The following is a 26542-nucleotide window of genomic DNA, read 5'->3' on the forward strand; positions in this document are numbered from 1 at the left end:
GTTAGATACAGTGTGATTGTGTTTCAGCGTCCCCCATATGAGTCAAAAATTTAAGAAGACCCAAAAGCAACATTTAGATGCTTCAGATTGGAGGTGGATCACAAATGTCAAACCAGGTACCACCTGATAAGTATATTATAGACAATTAAGTGTGGAGATTATTTTTTTTTTATCTGTAAATATTAATTTATTAAAATATTAATTTTTGTTAACAAAGAACTTTCAATCCCTTTTATGTTTTTTTTTTTAACTATCTAGCTCACTTTATATTAAGCTGGATTTTAGGTTATTTTAATTTAATTAATTGTTTCAAGCTCGAGTTCTCAAATGACTTGGAGAGAAATTTTTGCTTTTTATAACTTGAGTATAATTTACAACATATATTAATAGAATCATTTTAAGGTTTTAATGCATTATCTTCATGAATTGTTGCAAAAATATAACCCAATTATATGCACTTTTGTGCGATTTATGTGAAATTTTTAACTGAAAAATAACACAACACAACACAACGGCACTTATTTAAACTTTTTTTCTTTTCTTTTGCACTTATTTAGATTTTCTCGTGTACAGTTGAACTGTTTGGTGGAAGGGCTGTTTGTTTGTAGACCTGCCCGTGTTTTTCTTTTTTATGGGCGGGCCTTTTTATCTGTCGATTCGTTCATAAAAAACACGAGGAAAATAAAACTAAAACAGTACAAAAACCCTAAGCACAACCAAAAAGATTAAAAAAAAATCCAAAGTCCAAAGCACGGCTTAGCTTACGAAATAAGAAATGATGGAATAACTGGTAGCCAAACAGGGCATAGCCGAAGTTGGTTCTGTTTCTGCAAAGCCCAAGACCAAAACCCTACTTGAACCCTTTCTCTCTTCGTCACCGCTCACAAACATCACAACTATGTCCTTGGGAATTCTTCGATCGCGAGCGATTTCATTGGCATCGAAGCGATTTCTCTGCACCAATGCCGCTTCGGCTCCTCTCCCCCCTCCTCCTTCCGCCGCTTCTCCCAGCCGCTGGAACTTCCTCAAATACGCCGTCGTCGGCGCTCTCACCGGAGGCACTGCCTTTGCCGGTTACGCCTCTTACGGTTCGTTTTCCTTCATGTCCACTTTCAGAGTAGCCATTTAGGGTTGATCGATAGAATCTAGTAACATTTTTGTGCGTTTTTTTTCCTTTAATTCGGTGTTGTCACTTTGATGTGTTACGGTTGTTATTGAATCATTTTGATCTGGAAATGATGTTAGTTGAAGACTTTTTTTTTGTTGGAATGAAACATGCAGCTTACAGTTTGGAAGAAGTAGAAGAGAAAACGAGGTCGTTTCGTGAATCGGCCAAATACGCTGCTGGTGATGGAGCCACTGCTCTCGATGTCAGTATTGACTACTTCTCAGGCTTTCTTCATTTTCATTCTTCTTTGCTAATTCTATGTTTTAGAATCATATTGGGGGTTTAAATATCTAACCTGAATTGGGTTGATCAGCTGGTCATTGGAATGTTGTTTCCTGTTATATGAAATGCTCTGCACATGCTATGAATTTAACGTTTACATTTGTTCAACAAATTTACTTTTGGCTCCATTTCATTGCTTGTATAGTTTGGGTGACTGTTTCGTCGCTCTACGTAAATATACAGTGGGTTTTTTTTTATTGATTTTGTAAAACGCTTCAGTGATATCGGATTAAAGCCTATTATTTTGCTTCGTGGAAATGCCCTAAGTGGACCTTACTTTTACTTAATTTTGGATTCTGCCTGGTTTTGATATGTTAATGATAAGTTTCTTAAGTTTAATGTATAGTAAGGTGACATATTCTAGTCCATATCTTGCGCAGAAATTTCAAGGTTTGCTATACTCAACTGCAATGACAGGTGTGTTCCCCGAGCTTTATTCTGTACACACCTATTCTGTATTACTGTTATTATGTTCCCTTAAATAAGTTGTGCTTTTGTTTCTTCACGTGAACTTTTGTTTCCCTGAAGTGTCGCTGTTATATGAATAGGAAAACTTGAGCTCGTCATTTAGATGGTTCTATATTTCTTGTTTTGTGATTTTATGAAGTGCTCTTTTTTTTTTTTTCTTGCACAGCAAAAATCTGATAATATTAATAGGGGTCAGTACTAGGTGTACTGAAAAAACATATTATACAAGGCAAAAACTGCCATCCCCAATTACAAAAAATTAACCACAATAGGTGGTTACCCAAACAACAGAAACCCCTAAGACATTTCCTCCTTTAAGCAAGACGACCATTGATTAAGATGTATATGGAAATCTTTCTCAATGTATATGAAAATGTATATGCTCTTTGTTATGGATAAGCATGGACATCTTTTTAATTTTACTCAACTGAAAATAGTATGTAAAGGTCCCATGGGGAAAACACGGTTTCCATTAGTATTAAGTGCAACAAATGCTAAAATTAATGGTCATTTTCAAATAAACCATAGGGGCTTCCCAATCATAGCCATTATATGCCCCTACTTTTGCTGCAGAAAAAATTTGCAAATGGATGAGAATGTGGGATATAAGCATGTTTGTTGCCACCACCTTTGGAGGGTAGGGGGTAGAAAAGGCAAGTGAGCAGTGGCAAGAACTTGTTGTATTGTAGATGTTGAAGAAGATCATTGCCGACAAATTAACATTGTATGCACTTCTTGGGGGGTCGGGGTATTCAACTCCCAATTAGTTATATTTATGCATGCCTTTGACCTCTGTTATTAACAGCATGCTGATTCTTTTGCATGTGACACCTCAGTGCCTGCTAAAGCAGTAGAGCTTTATTTGGATGCAAGAAGGCTAATTGAAGAACAAGTTAGGGTACATGCTTGCTTTTTAATATGCTGATATTGGTTTTGACACTTCTCATTTAAAATGAATTATTTTTCCTTCCTTTGTTTTAATACTGTGCTTTTGCTTCTTTTTAGAGTTATACTGAACCATACACAGACAAGCTCCTTCCTGATCTGCTTCCTCAGGAGCAACATGTGTTTACACTTGTTCTTGATCTCAATGAGACATTGATTCACTATATTTGGACAGTAAGACATCTACTGCAAATTCACCCTTTTATGTTGGTAGAAATATGATAAACTCTTCATTATTGGTTGAAATTCATGTTGGGTGCACTAAATCAGTAGTAGGAGACTAGGAGCCACTAAATAGGGAATGAAACTCATGAATTTCAACCATCAGTAAAAAGTGTGTTGCTTACATTCCACTTTCCTTTATGTACTTTATGTCATATAAAAAATGCATTGGATCTCTTATTGCCTTGCTTCTTGCTGGAAGTCCTTACATATTATAGAGGTATGGCTACAATATTAAATTTTACTTTTATGGTATGTAAAGCGAGATACAGGTTGGCAGACTTTTAAAAGACCTGGAGTTGATGCCTTCTTGGAACATTTAGCTCAGTTCTACGAAATAGTGGTGTACACAGATGAGCAAAATATGGTAATCTGATCCTTCTCTATGTTCTGAATGGATACTTGCTCGTATAGGTATTCTTATTCATATGTTCTTACATTTGTTGATTTGTGCAGTTTGTAGACCCTGTTATAGAAAGGCTGGATACCAAGCATTGCATTAGATACAGGCTATCGAGGCCAGCTACTAAGTATCAGGATGGGAAACACTTCAGAGTATGTGTTTATGTTCTTACATTATTCTCTTCCAGAATTAATTATATACGTAAATACCTGTGGAAGGAGTACAACCAATCATGGCAAATAATATGAACAAGTGCCTTGGAAATATTATCTTTTTATCTATAAGATAATAGCGAAGTAATTTTGCTTACGCCTGAAGAATATAAAATAAAAGACCTACAGTTTTATTATGATACATCACATGCATAGTGTACTAGTGGTGTTCTGGGTATTTTTATAATGGGTTGTTCTTTCCCTTTTCCATTGTTTGCTTGGCAGGACCTCTCAAAACTAAACAGAAATCCAGGAAAAGTTCTTTATTTAAGTGGCCATGCTTTGGAAAGTTGCCTACAACCCGAGAACTGTCTCCCTATTAAGGCTTGGCAGCAGCAAGATATAGATGACACAGCTCTTTTGGATTTTATACCATTTCTTGAGTGTAAGCATTCCTTAAGATATATTGAAGAATGAGTTCATGTTTGAATTATTGTTTTTATTTTCACATCACTCCTTGAGTGTAAGTCCATTCCCTTAAGATGTGTTTATAAATGAATTCATGTTTGAAGTTACTGTGGTGACTTTTTATGCTTGTAAAAGTTGCACTACCTTCTCTGTTATCTATTTGCAGTTGTTGCCCGTAGTAGTCCACCTGATATAAGACCAGTGCTAGCCTCTTACCAAGGATGTGATATTCCAAGTGAGTTCATCAGGCGTTCCAAGGAGCATCAAAGGTAATATTTAATCTTTTAGAAACCTTGAAGATTATAATATTTTCAGTATTTCCTTAACAAAATTTTGAAAATACAAAATTTCAGTATAGAATTTGTGATTATAATGAAAACATAATTAATAACAAGAGAACTATTCAAATGCGCTCTTAGGGCATTTGGTTTGTTTCAATTCAGTTATGTTTTTGCTGATAGTTATGAGAATTTAGTGTTTTTACTTGAGTTCATATTGGTGGTTGAAGGTTTCTTTTGTGTATATAGCTGACGTTACATTAATGATTTGTCTTGTGTTGTGTTCAACCCACATTTTTACTCTGGGTGTTTCCAAATGAAGCAGGAGAATGCAAGAACAAAAAAATCGTGGTCGCTTCTGGAAATGAGATTCAGTTTCATTGCAAGTTGATAACAAATGTTCTTTGTTGAGGCTAGATAATGAGATTGTCTGTTTCATTACAAGTTGATCAGTCAGTTCATCCAAGATTTTGAAGTCACTGCAAGTTGACAAGTGATTGAATTAAATAGAGAAAATGTAGATTTTGTTTTACGCAAGTCTTGCAACTCATGTCTTGAACCATTTTTTCTTTTTGCCTATTGTAATTCTGTTGCTGGAAAGCACTTATTAATTTTGGGGATGGAATTCTCAATGCTAGATGTTTCTTGCAAGGTGATTTAACCTTGAGTACATCTCTGTGCAGAAGTGGTTATGGATGACCATAAAAACTGAATTGACATAATAAAATATTTTACTTGATTTTGTTGTTTATTTTGTTGGAATTTTCTGTTCTGACGCCTTGATCTAGGTACAGAATCTTGATTTTAGGCATTCATTATACAGTGACGTATATAAGCTATATATATTATTGATTACATATATATAAAATTAGGGATAAGATCTATTACTGGTAGAAAATTATAAAATCAACAATTATTTTCCTATTAATACTTTTTCTTTTTTATATAAAGAAAGTGTTGACGGAGGGGGGAGACTAGGGTCCTTGTTTGCCCCCCCTTGAATCTGTTCTTACCCACAAGTATCACATGACACAAAGTGCTTTAATTATTAATGCGAAATTCTCTATGAATTAGATGAAAATGAGATTGAAATTTAACTTTTAAATACTAATTTTGTTTAAGCATACTATTCTGTTTTATATATAACTTTATATGAAAATTGCAAATAAATTAAATTATAAAGTGATTTTGTGGCATATTTGAATTTTATAATTAGACAACCTCTCACTTTTTGTTTAAAAAATAGTTTATAAAGGTAATGGTTAACCTCACTTCTATAAGAGAGGCATTTCCTTTATAAATAACATGACAATGGTAGTGCTTTCATATTTAGTGTTGCTTCAAGGATTGACAAGAGTAAGAGCACGTCAGGAGTCATAATGATTTATGATTATGATCCAGATTAAGCATCTGTGACCCCGTACATACATATAAAAAACATCCCTTGCAAGATAAAGAGTAAGCATCAAAATGATCGTTTGGGGGATATGTAACATAGTAATAAACAAGCATATAAATTAATAATGAATAATTGTCATGTAATCGGTGCATCATAATGCTACAGTCTGAGCCACTGGTCTCCATCTATGAAGCTCTTGTAAAGGAAAGGACTTGCTTCCGGATAGCTGAATGATTTTGACCAAGGCACCCTATGTCTTCTATCTGCTCCTCTTCCCTTGCATTGATACTCAGCAAACACTGCAGTCCTGAAGTACCATATATGCTTAGACATATTCTGCACTATGAATTCTAGGAATGGAATATTAATGTCATATTTAAAACAGAGAGAAAAACTAGCAACACACTCTTTACTATTGGTTAGAATGTATTAGAAATCACAATTTGTAGTTTCTAATGAATTTTAACCAACAATAGAGTGTGTTAAAAAAATATATTAGAAATTGCATTGTTAGTACTTGGAGCAAATAATAATACTATCATACTTCTTCCTATGTGAATGATTCCAGTCTGACCACCCTTGAGGATTAATAATGCCATCCATATTACATTTGGAGTATATAATTCTTGAGTAGTTCCCCCATGCTCTGCCAAGGTACACACTGCCAGATCCTCTAATACTGCAACTTACAAAAGAAAAACCTGTGTCGTCTGTTGGTGAATCCCTATGATGTGCTGCTATTGCTCCATAGTTCTCAGCTATTGACTGAAGACGACACTTCTGTTCCATAGTTCTCAAGGGTCAGAATTAAATTACATAAACTTGGTCACTAGTTTTGTTTTAGTAACATAGAAAAAAGTTCATCTTAAATTTACCTCATAGAGTGATTTTGCGCTGCCACAGATAAAATCAACTTTTCCTATGATGCGACACTTTAAGAAGTAATGATTTCCTGTGCTGTCCAAGAGAGTGTCCTGTGTTCCCTTAATCCTCACTCGATAGAACATTGCTTTTGGACTGCTTACCCTCAGTGCCACTCCTTGCATCCCTTTTCCACCAGCCGATGCAATCACTGAGTTCTGCAACCATGCACCCAAAGATTGGCATTTGACATAGTCCAAAATGCACATGTCTTGTGTTGGAATTGGATTTAGTGCATTCACTTTTCCACATATTCAGTAAATTTATAACCATTGAATGAAAATTGGACTGACTTAGATTTTTAAATGTGTTTTAAGTTGATTGACTGAGAGAAAATGAGTCGTTTAAGGCTGAATGGTCATTTTGGTATCTGAAAGTGTATAGTGATTCTAAGTAAGTCCCTGAATTCAAGTAAGTTTTAAAAAAAATCCCTGAAAATAACTTCTTACATTTACATAATTTGTTAGTTTCAAATGTTATCATTAAAATGCAGTTTATCCCTTATATGTAGGGACTTTGCATTTTAATGATACCACGCAGTATCTATATGAAACTAACAAATTATGTGAATCATAAAAGTTACTTTCTGGAACTTTTTCTAAATTTATTTGAATCTGTGGGGACTAATTTGGAACCGCTGTCGTTTAATCTTCATCCAATAGTTCTGAAATGTTGAATGTGTTGAAAAGTGAATGCAGGGAATCCAGGGTACCAAAAATTGTGTGTGTCCTTACCTCAAAAGTGATCCCAGTTGCACAGAAATAATCTGAGTCCACTCCCACTGTTGCTGAAGCATAGGTGCCCAATGCTGTGCCATTTGGGCCTTTGTCAGATGATTTACTGTTCCAAGTAATTATAGGACTTGCTGTTCGATTTCTTTTCCCTATAAATGATACATAAGGCTTGGTCACAGGCACACGCACTTTTTCTCTGCACAAATTGCATATAAACAAACGTAAGGACAAGGCCTTGATGACTCGTGAAATTTTAGGAAACCAAATAAATGTAACTGTTGGATCAAAAACACCAACCAAACCCAGCTCGTTACCCCAAAAACAAAAAAAAAACTGTATTTTTTCCAAAATATGGATTAATCAGGGCAAGGAATTAAAACAACTGCTTTTGATTAGAACTGAATAATAATGACACAATAGAATCTAATTGTTAATCCATGTATTTTATCATCAGCTTGATGAATTAATTTCAAAATATAAGGTTTTTCCATTATAGCAGGCTGTTAAAAAGAATATCCTGTTCTTCCATAAAATATTTTGCTTTTTCCTGGATACTCGAGTTCAGATATTCATGGATTAGGTGTTTGTTTTACTGACTTCATATAATTCAGAAAAAAAGGACAAAACTTAGATTTTGGAGTTCTTCGATCAAAATCAGAGTTTCACCTCAATAATTCAAGTTGACAATTTAATCAAAATCTTCAGCATGCATATGGATATTACTGAAATGAAACTCCAATTATAATAGAATACAACACCCAAAAAGTAGTATGAAAAAATATGCAGTTAAGTACTGACCTGTAAATTCCTGGAAAAATGAAAATTTTGACCCTTTGTCTGTTATTATCAGGAACCATATTCACAGCACCTTGAACAGTTTTGGAATGTCCCCCACCATTCTGGTTAACAGTTATAACTCGAACCTGGTTATGGGACGACTTCACGGCCAACCTTTGTTCATTCACCTGCAAATCTTCCCAACTAATGTAATTTCGAACAGCACCACCTTCTGCTAAATCCACCACCTGAGCCCAAATCACGAAAATCGAAACAACAAACAAGAACACAACTCTGGAAGACACCAACCCCATCATCATCATCATCATTGCGTTGCCACGCAACAAATAAGAAACTCAGCATGAAGGTTTGGGTGTTAAAAACTGTTGATGATGTGTTATTATTATAGGAACAAAGTGGGAAAAATAAACTCCATAATGAGAACAAAAAGCTTGTGTTACTGATGAATATAGTGGAGTAACGGTTTTAGAGTTGAAGCGTGGAGTAGCTGAATGCAATAAATATTCGAGCGTTATATATGGTGATAATACACATACGTCTGTTCCAATCCTGATATATTAGGCATGCATATGTTGACGTTGTTATTATATATGAAATATAAAGAAGGAGAGTACTAGCTAGGAAAATAAACGTGGCTTTGTTTTTGAGTTTAATAGAAGCAACATAAAAAAACCTTTTCTCTTGTTGAGAAAAGTTGAATAAATTATGAGACTTGCCAAATGCATCAGTAGAAATAGAAAGAGTGTTGAGTAACTGAGAGAGTATTTATTTTTATAGAAGAAGAGCGGTTGTAGATTCATGGGGTGCGGATATTGGGTGCAACTGCCCCCAACTATGCTCTTCTCTTTGTTCTGTTTAACTGGTTTTGGATCTTTCTCTATGCATGCCTTTCAAATGTTCTTTTTTTCCCTCCTTTGTATATATGCTAAGTGCAAAATAGTCACGAAGGCATGGAAGTTAACTGTATGTATATTTTTTTTACGTAGTGATTTGTTTTAAAAAATTATAAATGCAGTTTGAAGTTAAAATAAAAGGGTATAATGGTTACTGATTTTTAATAGTTGGAGATAAAAATGTCAACAAAAAAAAAAAAAGAATACCATATAGAGTTATTTTCTTTATGATAGTTATAGAATCATAAACTACTATGTTAACGTTCACCACTTGTTCAATTTTAATTTTCGTTTAGCAAAAAATTATTTTGATATTTTGAATTAATAATGCTATGAATGATGAGATTTTGGACAATCTTGAATGTTTGATTTTCATCTGGTAATAGATGCACTATATTTTTAAGTTATGGTTCAGCTACTTCTAGGAATGTGAATATTTAAGTGTTTCCTGCAGAGAAAATGTTCAGTTTATGATAACGATTTTAATGAATTAAGAATTTGGTTCCTCCTAAACTTTTGTGTGGGCAGTGACAAAGTGACACTTAATATTATTGCAATTGTTTTACCTATACCTATGAGATGAGATGATGAGATCAAATACGTAAAATGCAACTGAAATTATTTCATCAACGTAACAATTAATAGATATTTATGGTCGTGCTTGACTTTAATAGATTGGAAACCATTTTAAATTAACATGTGTTGAGTAATTGCCCTCTCTCGATCGGGGAGTGGACACTTGTTTGATTTTTGGGTGGTAATTAACATATTGAGTTATTTAAAAGTTGATCAGTCCATTGATTATTAATTACACTATATTCATATCTATAATTTTCAATTAACATTTAATCAATTATTGGGTTGGATTGCATAAAAAAAAAAAAAGGATTCTAATAGCGTGAAGCCATTTCTTTAAAGTGGTGGTGAGAAACCTCCACCTGCTTTATTAGAAAACATAACAAATTATGGGATTGAAAATAAGGACAATAAATGAAGCTATTGTATGATCATAATGACTGATTAAAAAAAATTAGTGAGGGCAAAAAATAGTCTAATATTTTTTAGAATAAAAAATTATATAAGTTTTATTAAAAATAGTAAAATTAAAAGGATAAAGTGAGTAAAATTAATATTAATTTATTTTCTCTTTTATCTTTTATAATTATTCACATTCATCTTATTAAAAAAAATTATATAACATCTATTTTTTATAGGAACAAAAAAAATATTTATTCAACGTAATTTTTTTTTTTTTTTACTTTTATGAAGCAATTACTTCCATTACCTTCCATGTAGAGTCGCGAGTCATCATTACGATATAAAAACATAAGTGTGCTGAAGAGTGACGAGAGTGAATATTACTTAAATTTTTACAATGGCAAAAATCATTTCAAATTCTCCCTTCATTACAGTCCTTGGCCATTTAAGGTAAAAACAATTAATAAGCTTAACTCATGAGTCACGAGTTGATGGTGTCATGAATCATAACTCTCTCACAAACACGCTTCCATCCCCCGTTATATTATAGGCAAGAATTTGTTAGGCTCATAGATTCACAGATATGAATTTGCTTCATTTACTTGTTGTCCACCGTTTCACATAAGAAAATATAAAGGAAGTGCTTATTAATCACAGTAAAAGGCTATGGATAAAGGTACCTCGATCTAGCAAATATCTTGCAGCATCTCAGCCCTTCATTGATCATTGTACAACAATTAAATAAGAGAGAATATATATAGTGAATGCTTTTGATTTAAACTAAAGAGAAAATTTTGATGAAGATCCATATTGCACAAACGGTGTTAAGCAGTGATGCTTAACAAGCTTTGTGTCTAATAGTTGCACCCAAATGAGCATTGTTCTTATTTAGATTGTGTTTTCCAATCTTTACTAAACACCTATTATATAGAAAGAGAGAAGAGAAAAGGATGTATATATGTGATATGACGATACAAAGAAAGGAATAGAGTATTTAATTAAATGTGAAGATGTTCACTTATCAACAATGGAAGAGAAAGCATTCACACGTTGACTTTTATTTTTCTGTTTTCGTCTAGATTTTCCCGTGCAAGAAATTGAATTTTCATATGAAAAGTTAATTTAAATGTAATTAATTAATATATTTACTATAAAAGAATACTTTGACTCTATATCTAAGAACTTTATATAAAAATTATATTGACAAATATTTATGATGGTATTAAAAAAAATTTATATATATATATATATACATATATATTAAAATTTAATTTATAATAATTTTCAACATTTTGTGCATTACATAAATAAGCCTTAATAATATTTTTATATTTATATTGGAGATGTGTGTAAAATATGAATGATGATTTTTTGACGATTTGCTTGGTAGAAGAGCGATGAGCGAATACATGTCTAAAATCTTATTATGCAATAGTTGGGCTTTTTTATACCTTTTTTTTCAGAAATTATCATTTTTTGAAAATCATCCAATTAGGAGTAAGTCGTGATTGATATGCACGACTCCACGATCGATGTTGAATATGCTACGACTCTGAAGTTATTATTTTTTTATTTTCTCTAAAAGATATCACAAATATCTTTATAGCTTTTATCTAATGTCAACCATTTTTTTAAGAAGTCGTTTAAACATTTCTTACTTAAGTTTTTTTATATGACAACAGCAAAGTCATAAAACTCTTGCGAATTCAGTTTTTTTTATTAATTGTAAAAGGAAGTTGTGACTTCATCCATGACTTCTTTGTTTTTTTTTTTAATTTTGCTATTATTGTTGTTCACGTATTTTTATTGTAGGGTGGTTTCATTTTTTTTTAAATATTTTTAAAATATATTTTGTTTTAAAAAAATTATAACGCTATTTTTAATTTATTTTAAAAAGTGGTGAATTATTTTTTTTCCTAATATTGTCAATTATTATTTGTTATTGTTTTTTTAATTAATGTAAACAGAATACTTAAATTTTTTAATAGAACCCCAACGATAATAAATTTAAATAAAAGAATGTCTTACAAGTGAATTTTTTAAAAAAAGAAATTAACAGTGAGACGACGTCTCACACTGAATTTTTTTTTTAATTTCATGTTGTGGTTAATTTGTGTTTAGTATTAAAATAATTTTATTAAATAAAAATTATGAAAACAATAAAAAAGATACACAACTAAATTCATGGAATAACTTAAAAAAATATAATGGAAGTCGTAAAATAAATTACAACTTTTTTATGTAACATTAAAAAATAAATTTAATATTAAAATCGAATTTGAATACCATTCCTTTAAAATTGGTCTAACGCAAAAAGAAAGTCATAAAAACATTTACTACTTCTTTCAGAGAAAATAATAATTTCAGAAATCATAAATTAGTGTTCCACTTTGAGTTGGGTCAATTATGACTTTGATCGGATAATTTTTTCCCTAATCCGTAATTTTTGGAAAAAAATTGTGCCCGCGTGGTAAAAAAAGCCGCTATAGTTACACACTTGGATATGACAAGAAAATTACTATTAGTGGCTATTTCTTCTAAATTGTCGGATAACCAAAAGTCGAATACAGGTACATATATGGGATTATTATATCCGTCTTGATCCCAAACTCAGACTCATTCCGTCACTTAAATTTTTTAAAATTTTTACATAATTTAATCAAAAGGCCTAGAATTTTTATTACTAGTTAATTTTATTTTAAAATTTTTACATAATTTAATATTCTTTTCTTAACGATTTTTGTAGACACATGCGTTATAATGAATTTATTGATATATATAAGTAGTTAAAAATAAATATTTAACAATCAATTTATTTTTTTCTAAAATTAAATTTTTGATATTTTCTTTAAAAAATTATTTTTTTTAATTTGAATCGGGTACGGGACGAGATCAGGGATATCCGATACGAAGATGAGATAATAAATTTTAGTCTGTCGGAATATCGGATACGAGTATGGAGACATGTTGGTATACAATGCTTGTGTAATATTTATGGTCTTTTTTTTTTATAAAAAAAACTGTTAAAAATACTGTTATTTGTTTCTTATAAAAAAATATGAACTTATTGGATTGGTGTTCTACGAGAAGGAATTGTCCCTTGGCTTGGTCTGAGAACACGCTGGAACTCCAACCAAAATGTACGGTTAATTCATCTTATCTATGTTTCTTAATTAACTTGATGTCTTGATCTAATCATTTAGCCTATTGGTCATTTGTGGTGCTAATAAATTTTGTAACTCTATATAACGAAATGCTTTAAGTAATTATTTTCATGGAGTCTGTAAGGCGTAGATTTAATTTATGCGATTTTTTTTTGTGTTGTCTTGTTAGGTGTTAAAACTTTTTTTTCCCACATATATAGGGGGAATCTGTGATTATTACTAACCTAAACAATTTATTGTAATAGACTTGGTGTCAGTTTATTATTACTAATCATTGTAAGAGTTATTGAAGTTTCCTTTCACGTACTTCTTCCATGTTCTGGCCAAGGTCCTAATTAATACTATAATTTAATTAACACTTGGTAGAGAGCAGAAAAAAACTTTTGAACTGAACACAAAATTGTTTACAATTATCCATATTTAGGATTCTATGACAACTTGTTTGTGTGTCTTGAACTCTAAGCTAGTTAGCACTCATTTTTTGGTGGTGCTATGTAAATAAACAAATAAAGAGATGAATAGAGAAGCATGTATATCATTATGATACAGTAGGAGAAGTTGCTATTATAGTCTAAGCCATCCATCTCCATATATGTAGTCTCTGCTCAGGAAAGGCATAGCTTCCTCACTGCTTAAAGCTTTTGACCATTCCACCCTCTCAGTTCTGTTTGATCCTTTTCCTGAACATTCATACTCCCCAAACATCGCAGTCCTGTAGAAACCAGAAAAGAAAAAAGTTGTGCTTTTTTTATTATTTCTAATTTTTCAAATATTTTTTTTCTTATAATGATTAATTATTATGCATTCTAACAGAATTCTTGTTTGATACTACATTCATTCATTCACATTTGAGATTGAAATGATACCCTTGTCTAGATGGATCACCCCAATCGCTCCATCCCAAGGGAAGAATAACATGATCCATGTCACAGAAGGAATATGTTGTTGCTGCATACTTCCCCCAAGCTCTCCCAAGAAAAACACTCCCACTTCCTTTGATTGTGCAATTAACAAATGAAAACCCTGTATCTTCATCTGCTGAATCCCTGTGATGAGCTGCAATTGCTCCCCAAAACTCGGCTACAGAGTCTAGTACACACTCCTGGTGCAACAAATCAACACCAATTCAAAGTGTTAGAAAAAGAAAATGAGGCAGCTTAGAAGTAAAAGTGAAAAATGATTTTGCATAATAAACTGTACAAGTTTGTTTCAAAAGAAGTAGTAAGTAAACATTAAAAACAACCAAAGTGGCAATTTGTTTACATGGAACAATGATTTTGCGTTGCCACATATAAAATCAACGGATCCTTGAATGTAACTTCGGTAGAAATAATGGATTCCTGTGTTATCCAAGAGAGTGTCCTGCTCCCCCACAAGCCTAACTCGATAAAATACAGCTTTATCACCGTCTACACGCAATGCTACTGCTTGACGTTTATCTGCATCTTTATCCACCAAATTCTGAAAAACAAATATACACATGTTTGTTTTTGTATTACTTAGGCTTGAGTCAGTACATATTAATTTTTCTAAAAGCAATAATGCATCAATTATATATATATATATATATATATATATATATATATATATATATAATAGTCATTTTTGTCTTTAAATGTATAATTTGCTGAAAAATGCATTTCTGAAATATTAAAATCCAAAATTTAGTCTCAGAAAATATAAAAAGTGCGACAAATTTATTCGACCGTTAAATTTCATTCGTTACCATTAATAAAATAGTCTGCATGACACATGACATAGAGAGACGAATTTGTTACAAAATTAATTGTCACTGTGACCATATTGAATAGATTGAACGAAAATGTCACTAAATTATCTTTGTTAGACCTAAATGTCATTATTTTTTATTCAAAAAAAAAATGACAATAATTTTGTTGGGACCAAAATGTTAATACATTTTTATTGGACTAAAATATCAGTAACTTATCATTATTGGACCAAAATATCAATAATTTTCCAATGTATCAAAATGTCAATAATTTTTTATTGGACATAAATGTTAGTAATTTTTTATTTGACCTAAATATCAATATGTTTCTATTAGAGTAATTTGTTAGACCCCAAATTTCGTTTCATTTAAGGATAAAATATAATTTTAAGGTAAATTTTCATCTTTTTTTATCATTTATTTATAGTAGATTGTGACTAATTATTATAATTTGGATAAATTTATAATGATTGATACATTGTTGCAATGTTTATTTTGGTAAATTGGTACAATATTTATTTTGGATAATTTCTATTGTGACAGACAAATTATGGTTATTAATCAATATTATGGTCATTATTATGTTTGTTTTAAATTATATTTGTCAAAATATTTTTTAAGTGATTATTGTAATGTTATGCTTGTAACGATAAAAAAGACAAAAATTTACTCTTAAATGAAACGAAATTTGGAGTCTAAAAAATTAGTCCAATAAAAATATATTGATATTTAGATCCAATAAAAAATTACTGACATTTTAATACAATGAAAAATTACTGGCATTTTGATCCAATAATGATAACTTACTAACATTTTGATCTAATGAAAACATACTGATATTTTGATCTAAAAAGAAATTATTGAAATTTTCCTCCAAAAAATAATTTCTGATAGTTTCATCCAACAAAAGATTACTAACATTTTCGTTGACAATCAGTTTTGTGACAAAAATTTTCCTCTGTACTACATAAGCTATTTTATTAACAGTAACAGACGAAAGTTAATGGCTAGATAAATTTGTTGCATTTTTTACACTTTTGAGAATTAAATTTTGAATTTTAATCTTTTATAAACGAATTTGTCAATGAATTACACATTCAAGAACCAAAATAATTATTTATCCTGAAAAAATGAACTAAACTTCTCTCTTTCTCATACACTAAATAATTTATGCATAAATTAAAGTCAGCTTCCATAGAAGTTAAATGATTTTAGGTTAATTATCCAAAAATGTTGATTTTGATTTATGTATAAGTTAATTTTAACTTATTTTTATGTGATTGGATGAAAAGATTTTATTATAAGCGGTAAGTTGGATTTTCAAAAGAGGTTATCGATATGGATGGAAAATACTTCAAACCAATGTCTAAGTTTAATAAAAAAAAAAATAATTATACAAGAGCATTCTTAAGATTGTCTAATTGACTAATTGGTGCACTCTCAAGATTGTGTAGTTGACTAATTAGAGAAAAGTATTAGTTTTAGTAACCCTCCCTCTAAGAAAAGAAAAATGTAGGTAGCAAATAGCAATAAGTTAGTCCTCAATTACCTCAATTGTAAGAGCAGTTGCGCAGAAGAAATCAGATTCTACCCATACAGTTGCTGTACTAACAGTGCCCATTTCTTGGCCATCGTTGCCTTTGTCTGATGCCTTAGTGCTATTAGTGATAATAGGTATGGCATTCGCTATCTCCGTTATATTTTGTGCATTCGCCGTTATATTTGCCTCTCTCTCATTCATTTTTGGGCACATGCACTCTTTCTCTGCATATGCAAAACATTATTGCATATCTCAATTATTACAAAATATTGACATCTAAATCGTGCATGTGATTGATGAGATAGATGGATGCATGCTTTATCTCATACAAATTAAAGACAAATACTAGATAAAATTTCACTAGCAACCCAAACCAAACCATTTGCCATCTTAAAAAAGTGACCCCTTTCCTATTCATACCTTTTAAGATGTATTATTTCACTTCCCACGAACTAATTTAAAGAGCATTTCGCTTATTTGTGACTCTTATTACTATTGACAACTAACTGTAAATATCTCATTAAAGAGATGAAAAAAAAATCACATACTATATTAACTTTGCGATTTCAAGTTTTGTTTTATATTTTAAAATAAAATCCCAAAGTTAATAATACATATTCAAAACTAGTGAAATTGAAAATTGTAAAGAGAGGAAAGGTATATATATCGCTTAAAATCTAACATTTAAATGGACTAGAGTTTAAAACATTCAAATTCTTTCATATGGTATTTAATTCAAAAGGAGAGAAAGGAAGAAATTAGATGTCAAAGATTAAAATATATATAGATGGAAGATTTATTAAATCATTTAAACTATCTTCTCTTCTCTCGGGAAGTATAATATACTTTGTGTATATATCACAACTGTAGCATATATAATTCATACCATATATCACTTTTCCTTTTAAAAAAAATAATCGTTTAACTTTTTCATGCGGAAATGGAGAACTAGCAAAGAAAAATAACAACTGCTTGTAACTGTAATTAGGATGTAAAAGCCAAGAGAAATTTTATGGAAAATGTTAATTATATGATGAAAATGACAATGAAAATTAAGTTAATTGTTATTGCAAACCTATAAATTCCAGGATAAATGTATATCTTGACCCTTTCTGTGTTGTTTTGGGGAACCATATCTACAGCCCCTTGAACAGTTGTTGAATCTCCCTTACCACTTTGATCGACCACAATAATTCGACCACCAACATTGGATGTTATACCTTGTTCATCCACCATGAAGTCTTCCCACGTAATGAAGTTTCTAGCATGATCACTATCAGTGTCACCTTGCACCTGAACACACTTCAACAACAAAACCAAAGAAACCAAAGTTGACAATAAACTCATCTTAGCCAATGCTCCTCCTCTAGCTACTACTACTAGCTAAGAAATAATAACGCACTTGAAGGAATTATTATAAGTTCAATGAAGAGAATCATAAAATGAAACTCAAAGGAGTGATCTTGGTGATGTTAAGTTTATAAAGAACTCAGCAACAAGAAGAGCGGTTGTAATTTCATGGGCCGTACGAAGGCATTGGATGAAATATTTCTTTTAAATATTTATATTGAAATCATTTATATTACTTAGCTAGGATAAAATCTGATCCTTATATACACCAGTGTTTAAGATCGGAATAGTAGTTCCTCAAAAAGAAAAGAAAAAGAACGGAATAGTAGTTGTAACATTGCAAGTACCATGTGGTGATAATAAGAAAGCCGACTTAGGTAGTTTAGAGATACACTTTCTTATATTACGTACGAATAGTTTTTATTGAAAAAATTAATTATACGGCTATTCGTGCTTAAAAAAATTATTTAAGAGTTTAATTTATATGCATTATTAAATAATAATAATAATATGAAGAAGTTAATATCTATTTTTAAGTATTAAAATTTGTAATAACTATATTTTGATTAATAATGAGTTTTTCTAATAAATTTTTATATATAAAAAGTCATACATTACATTAAAAAAATATCTAATAACAAATATATTGTGCTTAATGAATATAGCATTTAATATATATAATTTAAATTGGTTATATATAGTTAACAAATGAATTATATTTGTATGTAAAGATGATAGATGTCAACTGCAAACGAATTAAGAAATTGAGTAGATTGACAACTCAGAAGAGGGAAATTAAGCAGTGGTTCATTTGAGAATTTCAAGTTGTACACAGCAAAAGTTAGTGCTTAACTCATGGCTGGGGTGAAAATGAAAAGAATAAATAAGCCGTTCATTTTTAGTGTGACAATTAAAATCTCAGTGCCTTCAGACTATAACGGTAAGTTACTGCTCATTTCAATTCTTTATTCACATAGTAACTCTCACGTACGGGACAATGTTGACCAAAATAATTAATAAAATCTACCTTCATTCATGGCCATCGCCTTCTTTCACTACCATCTATCTACCTCCCATACGACCACTATTTCGTTAAACTCAAAGAAAGTGCCTTGTTTGGTAGAGAATGAAATTTTGTACACTAAAATATATTTTTTATTTTTTCTTTCTTTCAAGTTTAAATTTTATTATTGTTATTTCTTAAAGTGTATCTTTTATATTATATTTGTCCTTTTGATAATTTACTATAGGTTAATTTGTTAATTCGGTGAGAATGATAAAGTGTGAGAAATATCACGTTAAATAATTGTTTGTTATATTTGTCAACTTTAATATTGTAAGTGTAAAAAATTGACAGAAAAATTAATTTGGTCCAATAAAAACACTTTAAGTACAAATGATAATGTAGAGTTTGATAGGATATTATACTATCTATCTCTAATTCCATAATCTCATTTGAGAAAAATATTCATTTCTGACCTTATCCTCATGTCAACAGCAACTTTAATCTTTATTTTTGTACTTAATGGTTACTTATATAACCTCGCACACATTTGTTACTTGTATTTAACTCAAAGTGTAAAATTAATTAATCAGTCAATGAAAAATAATAATTGAAAAATGGTACAACTGAATATAAAAAACAGGGACATGATCATTTAGCATAATCATCATTAAATGTAATGTTTTAATTCTTAAAGTTGATTAAATCTAACGATAAACTTAAAAAACAACTATTTCTTAAACTTGGACGTCATGTGTTATTATTTTTCAAGACCCGCCTAAAAATAATACATTGACACTTTATCTCATTTGTACCGACTAAAACATTCTTGACCATTTTCTTTGATATTGAGTACTTGATCCCATTGTTGCACTAATCTCCATTAAACTTATAAATCTTTGAACCTTGATCTATCCCTATTGAAGAAGCTTTTACTTTACCCATTGCTAGTATTCGTAAGGTCTAAGTATTATCATCCCTAATTATATGAGACTAAAATAAACTTTTAAAACTTAAAGAATTCATCTGAAAAAAAAAAGTCTAAAATTGTATTTTAGCTCAAATTATTACCTAAAATGTTGTTATTTTTATATATTTAAAGAATGTAAATGCTGAATTGGGCCCTATTGTTTGACCTGGATCCTCCGTATCTGGGCCTGACATTGTTTACTAGGCCCATAAAGGGAATTAAAAAACAACAGATGAAATAAAATGCCAGAAATAGAATGCCAGAATCTGTCATCAAATTGCTTCCTATAAACCAAGATATTTTAGGTTTTCCTGTAAGATGGTCTGATTGGAAATGTACCACATGTATATAAAAGAATATTTATCCTCTATCAGGGCTTTTAAACTGGAAAACACTACTGGTAGCTTTAAATATTGGGCATATATAGATTTTGGGATTTATTCGAAACATGGAGTAACCATATTACACAACAATCAACATGATCAAATATGCACAGTTTTGGTGGTTACTGGCTCATCAACATCTTCAGTAATGCAGAAAGCAGGTTTATATTACTTGGCCAGGCATGAAATGCTTATATAAGAATACGTCTTTCTCTAGACTGGCAATCGTTTGCCCCTTTCCAATAATAAGAAGAGTATATAACTTTCACATGCCATAAAGCTCATAATGTGTTTGGCAACATTTTTCACTTAGTTCAGAGTTTATTTTACTAGATAAAAAGTTTCTTTAGGCAAAATGCATGTGTTTGGTAAAATAACTTATTTAATAGTTTTTGATGATTTTTTTTTTCAAAAGCCACCTAAAGTCACTTTTATATTATTTTTTTAAATTATTAAATATAACTTATTTTAAGAACTAAAAATAAACTAAACACAAATAATTACAACTAAAAGTTAAAATCTCAAGTAAATTAAAATATGAGAAATAGAAGTGCAATCAAACTTTTATATAAACCAGCCGCCTAGCCTAGGAACAAGACAAGTGTGTCTCGACTGCCATGTTTGGTCTAAAAGAAATATTAATTTTTTAGGTCCTTTACTTTACAATGTCAATAATACAGTTAGCTTTAGAATACACAAGTTTTTTTTAAAATATTTTCGAAGACCTTAGATATCAACCATACGCGAAAGATACCCCTTTTTTGTAAACAGTTTCTGTGCCATATGATACAAAAACAACTTCAACAAAGAATAAAGATTCGCACGGGACAAGATATATATGATATAAAATAGATATTGCCAGACATAATAAATACTGAAATATTTGACTACATTTAATATATAAAAAAGAGTTATATACTGAAACACAATTATTGGATTATAATAGGATAAGTTTATTGATTTTTAAAATAATTATTAATTATAATTAAATAATAATATAAAACTATTTTATAATAATAGTGTATAAACAATACACTCTTTAATATATCTATACAAATTTAATAGTACAACAAATTACACTAACATCTAATTTTTTTTAAAGAGTTTAATGATGATGTATTTGTGTTATAAAATAATATATAGTCATTTTAACACAAATTATTTAATAGTTTATGATTACATCATAGTTTCTTTTATTTAAAAAAATAAGAGTGTCAATATGATGTATTTCAAATAATTAACATAAACTACTTTAATAATGGTTTAAAAAATATAAATGTTTTATGCGGTTTCAAGAAATTATAAGATGTCGCTGTAATTTTCTCTGTAGTGTTAATATCTATTTAGAGACGATAACATTCACAATCCATAATTCTCTAGCACTATAATATTTTCCTTTTTACTGTTTTGGCGATAAATCTCGTGATCGATCTTTCACCTTTTTTCCCTATACTATATGTATCTTCTACAAAATTAATAGGAAATCATTCTTATTGAACCAAAAATATCCACACTATGGTCAGATAGATTCTTAAATAATTTTTTTTCACACTTAAAACTCGAATTTCGGGACCTTAAAAATTAAGCATATACTACTTAAATCAACCACTCGTTAGTATCCATAAATTTTCATTTTATGTACATTTGATAATAGATATTAATTACAAAACATTCATTCTCTCATGTATGTTAAAATCACCGCTAATCAAATAATAAAATGTTATAAATATAGATTATAGAGTAATTTATATACTCTTTAATATGTATATTGGATTTGGAGGTGGCTAAGCCAAAGGAGCATATGTTGAAGCTATGATAATGGTGATGTCATGGGTTACATGGGAATAGGAATGACGAGGGATGGGAATTGGGTGGTAACAGTGGCGGTTCTACCATGCGGCCAGCAGGGGCATATGCCCGGGCTCAGCTAGACATTTTTTTTTGTTACAAGCCCAATATTTTTTTATTAGTCTTAAAAAACAAATAAAATTTAAAAAAAAAGAAAGAGGAAAAAGGAAAAAGGAAACGGAAAGTTTTCGTCTCTCCGAATCCAGCAGTGGGCAGTTCCTCCAACTCCCTCCGTCGCCGCCGCCGCCTCCCTCCTCCTCTCCTCTGTGTCTTCTCTTCCCTCCATCGCCGACTCCTTCTATTTCCTCCTCTCCGCGCCGTCGTCGCCGTCTTCTCTTCCATAATCCCATAGCAGCCACAGGTAAGGTAAGTTAGGAAAAATAAAAGTGATTAAGATGGAAAGTGTTTTTGTTTGTTGTGATACTTCCGTGTTCTTTAATTTTTCTTCCATTTCTCAAGTGTGAACAGTGAACTCATAGAGTCATAGTGGACACTTTTTCTTTTTCTTCCCCACTAAGAGCACGTTTATTGAAGAAGAAAAAGTCATATTTTATTCCCTTTTTTTTTTTGCTTTTCTAATATGGAAAAAAGCTTAGAGGAAAAGACTTTTGATTGCTTAAGTTAATAATTTCTTTTTGGTCTTTTGTGTTGCACTACATACATGGTTGCAAAAGAGTTTTCTAATATATCAATTGCAAACACTAAAATTTTCTTTGCTACAATTTTGTAACTATTTTATCTTTATTTCAGATATGAGGAGATTTTTGGTTGATAGAGAAAATATTGAGAATGTGAATGTTGTGCAACCGGAAGCTGAATTAGAACCACCACTTAATAATGTGGTTAATGAGTTTAATCCAAATGAGATTGTGCGTGATCCAGGTCGTAGGAAACAAATTAATGAGTATGCTCCGGATATTCAAGACCAAGTGAGGAGGGCATATATATTGAAGGGTCCAATGCAACCAGATTTGTCAAACTTTCCTCGTACTCAATTTGGAAGTGTTAAAAGAGCATTTAGTAAATCATGGTATAAGAATTATACATGGTTAGAATACAGTGAGATAAAGGATGCAGCTTATTGTTTTTATTGTTTTCTATTTAAGTAACCCGGGAGGGCCGAGCACTTTGGTTTTGAAGTCTTCACTAAAAGCGGATCTAGAGATTGGAAGCATGCATCTCAAGGCTTGAAAGGTCATGTTGGTAGTCATAATAGTTTGCACAACTCATGTGTCAAGCACTACAATGATTATAATAATCAAAGACAAAGTGTGACAAGTAAGTTTGCTAAAGAAACCAAGGAATCAGAAGAATTGTATAAGATTCGTTTGACTTGTTCTTTAGATTGTTCAAGATATCTCATAGCACAAGGCATGGCTTTCCGTGGCCATGATGAATCCTCTACTTCGCTAAATAAGGGCAATTTTAGAGAGATGGTAGATTGGGTAAAATCTCAGAATGAACAAGTGAGGGATGCTTTTGACCGTGGTGGAAAAAATTGCAAAATGACTTGCGGTGACATTCAAAAGGAGCTTGCAACGTGTTGTGCACATGAAGTTACCAAGGTGATTATGGAAGAGCTTGGTGATAGACAATTCTCCGTGCTTATTGACGAGTCACGTGATATATCTGTCAAAGAGCAAATGGCGGTGATGTTGAGGTTAGTAGTTGTATTTTCCAATTTCCAATTTTCATTACCTATTACTCTCTATGCCGCCAAGTAAACTGGTTGAATTTGTTTTAGGTTTTTGAATGACAAAGGGAATGTTGTGGAACGATTTATTGCTCTACATCATGTCACAGATACTTCATCTAAGTCATTAAAGGATGCTCTTTATGGTATTCTTGATAAGTACACATTATCTATTTCAAGGATACGAGGGCAAGGATATGATGGAGCTTCAAATATGAGAGGTGAATTTAATGGTTTGCAAAGAAAAATTCTAGATGAAAATCCTTATGCTTTCTATGTCCATTGTTATGCTCACCGTTTGCAATTGGTTGTTGTGTCTGTTACTAGTAGTTGCTCATCTATTCATGATTTCTTTAAGTACATCACCTTGATTGTGAATACAACAAGTGCATCTTGTAAGAGGAGGGATGCTTTGACAGAGGCACAACACAAAGATATTTTAAATAAACTTGAGAGTGGTGAGATATCTAGAGGAAGGGGCTTACACCAATCATCTAGTCTCACTAGACCCGGGGATACTAGATGGGGTTCACATCATACTACATTGCTTCGTTTGGATCAAATGTGGTCCTCCGTGTTAAAGGTGCTTAGTATGGTTGATGAAGATGGACGTGGACCATCTCAAGCAGCAGGTTTGATAGAAAAAATGGAGAGCTTTAAATTTGCTTTTATTTTGAGGTTAATGTTAAAGTTGTTTGGTATCACAAACGAGCTTTCAAATGTATTGCAAAGAAAAGATCTTAATATTGTGAATGCCATGGAATTAGTTGATGTTGTCAAAGCTCGGTTGGGCACAATGAGAGAGAGTGGCTGGAATAATTTTTTTGCCGATGTCCAAGGATTTTGTGTAGCTAAAAGTATTCCGGTACCAAATATGGATGACGAAATACCGGTTCGGGGTCGTTCAAGAGCAGAAGGGAGGACTATCACTAATCTTCATCATTACCGTGCAAAGATTTTTTTATGTTGCTATTGATAAAATATGTGTGGAGATGGATCACCGCTTTAGTGAAGGAAGTAACATTATACTTGATTGCTTCTCATGTCTTGACCCCAAGAACTCTTTCTCCAAGTTTGATGTTGATAAGCTTGCTCGTCTTGCTGATATTTATCATGCAGACTTTTCTGATGATGACCGAGGAACAATTAGGGATCAACTTGAAACTTATGTGCTTCAAGTGAGAAGAAATGCTTCTTTTTCCACTTGTGAAGATGTTCAAAGTTTGGCTATGAAGATGGTTCAAACTGAGAAACATTTGGTATTTCCATTGGTTTATAAACTTATTGAGCTAGCTTTGATATTGCCGGTGTCGACAGCATCCGTTGAAAGAGCTTTTTCAGCAATGAAGATTATCAAGTCTAAATTGCGCAATAAGATCAACGATGTGTGGTTCAATGACTTGATGGTATGTTACACCGAGCGGGAGATATTCAAGTCGCTTGATGATATTGATATTATTCGAACATTTACCGCAAAGAAGTCTCGGAAAGGACACTTGCCTCTTAATTTTATTTAACCCGCTATTGTAAGATTATGTTTATCTCTTTTATTTTAAACTATATTTTTGTTGACAAAATGACGAGTCTCTTTTATTTTGATTGATTACTATTTACATATTATATACAATGTGAATTTGCTATCTTTAAATTTTTGCCCAGACTTTATAATTTTTCTGGCTCCGCCACTGGGTGGTAATGTATATTTTGAAACAATTTGACTCAATGAAACCAAAGGTGGACTTTTCCTTTTACAAAACTGGCAGGTTTTAAGACTTTCAACATATAATTAAATAATTCGCCTTTATAAAATCAAATAATTTCTTAGAGTGAAATAAATTTATTATATTATTTTTATTCTTAATGCATGTAATTTTATTATTGAAATTATTTTATGCTTTCCAAAAATAATTAAATTAATCAGTTTAGTTTATGTAATTTCCCCCCTTTTCGTACGTCAAAAGTATATATTTTTTAACTTTATTTTATATGAACTTGTTAAGATATTATTTTTAGTTCTTACTCTCTACTATCTATATTCTCAAATTAATTATTTTTGTGTGTACTATATTAATTCTTCTAAGAAAATTTACTAATTTAGTCTCTTTGTACATTTCCTTACAAAAAAATGACACGTAATTTTTGTTTCTAAATTTAATTTTTGAAAGTTATTCATGGTTACCTTTTTTTTATAATCTTGTATATTTTATTACGTGTTTCAAAGATTATTCTACATGAATTGCATTTATACGTTTTTCATAATGTTAAATATTTCTGTCTTAAATAATTTTTAGTTTATATTTTGAAAATTGAATTAAATTTAGACATATTCTTATAATACACAAAATATTTTCTAGTTATAATTGTTGTAAAGGAAAAATGCAACAGTTAATACGTATATCATACATTACATTGGAGTTTTAAACTTCCGTAATTTTTTTAGAAATAATCAAACGAAGATCAATTAAAAAAACTTAAAACTATAGTTGTAATATGCATAGCTAATTTATAATTCTTCATAGAAGAATACTTTAAGATTTTAATATTATATATATATATATATATATATATATAATTAAAACGAAATCATAGTTACTAGCTAGATAAATCTATTATTATATTATAAATTATAATACATAACTTAGAGGTAGGACTTTTACTCACTCTCACTTTCTTAATCGTTTTTTTATCAATTAACTAATTTTTTTAATATTTACTTTCTTTGTCTTTTAGACTTGCATTTAAAGCATTATTCA

The 26542-nt window shown here is 30.9% G+C and overlaps 2 protein-coding genes and 2 pseudogenes across 2 annotated transcripts; 2 read left to right on the plus strand and 2 right to left on the minus strand.

The window, feature by feature from the left end:
• Nucleotides 1-746: 746 nt before the first annotated feature.
• On the plus strand, nt 747-5137 carry LOC114383316 (mitochondrial import inner membrane translocase subunit TIM50-like). Its single transcript, XM_028342966.1, has 10 exons — nt 747-1088; nt 1282-1370; nt 1831-1867; nt 2755-2816; nt 2924-3037; nt 3348-3452; nt 3542-3640; nt 3926-4085; nt 4275-4377; nt 4712-5137. The coding sequence occupies exons 1-10, from the start codon at nt 899-901 to the stop codon at nt 4752-4754; spliced, it is 1002 nt and encodes a 333-aa protein (XP_028198767.1). The 5' UTR covers nt 747-898; the 3' UTR covers nt 4755-5137.
• Nucleotides 5138-5755: 618 nt separating this feature from the next.
• LOC114383024 (pectinesterase QRT1-like) lies at nt 5756-9102 on the minus strand. Its single transcript, XM_028342603.1, has 5 exons — nt 8239-9102; nt 7441-7636; nt 6661-6864; nt 6330-6565; nt 5756-6092 (listed from the first exon to the last, which is right to left on the minus strand). Exons 1-5 carry the CDS (start codon nt 8544-8546, stop codon nt 5945-5947), a joined length of 1092 nt encoding a protein of 363 aa, XP_028198404.1. The 5' UTR covers nt 8547-9102; the 3' UTR covers nt 5756-5944.
• Nucleotides 9103-13761: 4659 nt separating this feature from the next.
• Nucleotides 13762-17889, minus strand: LOC114385197 (annotated as a pseudogene).
• Nucleotides 17890-22569: 4680 nt separating this feature from the next.
• On the plus strand, nt 22570-25306 carry LOC114384623 (annotated as a pseudogene).
• Nucleotides 25307-26542: the final 1236 nt, after the last annotated feature.

Source organism: Glycine soja, chromosome 14 (assembly GCF_004193775.1).
Source record: "Glycine soja cultivar W05 chromosome 14, ASM419377v2, whole genome shotgun sequence".
In the NCBI taxonomy this organism is placed as follows: Eukaryota; Viridiplantae; Streptophyta; class Magnoliopsida; order Fabales; family Fabaceae; genus Glycine; species Glycine soja.

Coding starts and splice junctions, on each gene's coding strand:
- LOC114383316 (XM_028342966.1), top strand. CDS start 899: ATGTCCTTGGGAATTCTTCGATCGCGAGCGATTTCATTGGCATCGAAG. Junction 1,089..1,281: donor TGCCGGTTACGCCTCTTACG/GTTCGTTTTCCT, acceptor TGAAACATGCAG/CTTACAGTTTGGAAGAAGTA. Junction 2,817..2,923: donor TAATTGAAGAACAAGTTAGG/GTACATGCTTGC, acceptor GCTTCTTTTTAG/AGTTATACTGAACCATACAC.
- LOC114383024 (XM_028342603.1), bottom strand. CDS start 8,546: ATGATGATGATGATGATGGGGTTGGTGTCTTCCAGAGTTGTGTTCTTG. Junction 7,637..8,238: donor ATTTTTCCAGGAATTTACAG/GTCAGTACTTAA, acceptor CAATTTGTGCAG/AGAAAAAGTGCGTGTGCCTG. Junction 6,865..7,440: donor CAACTGGGATCACTTTTGAG/GTAAGGACACAC, acceptor GCATGGTTGCAG/AACTCAGTGATTGCATCGGC.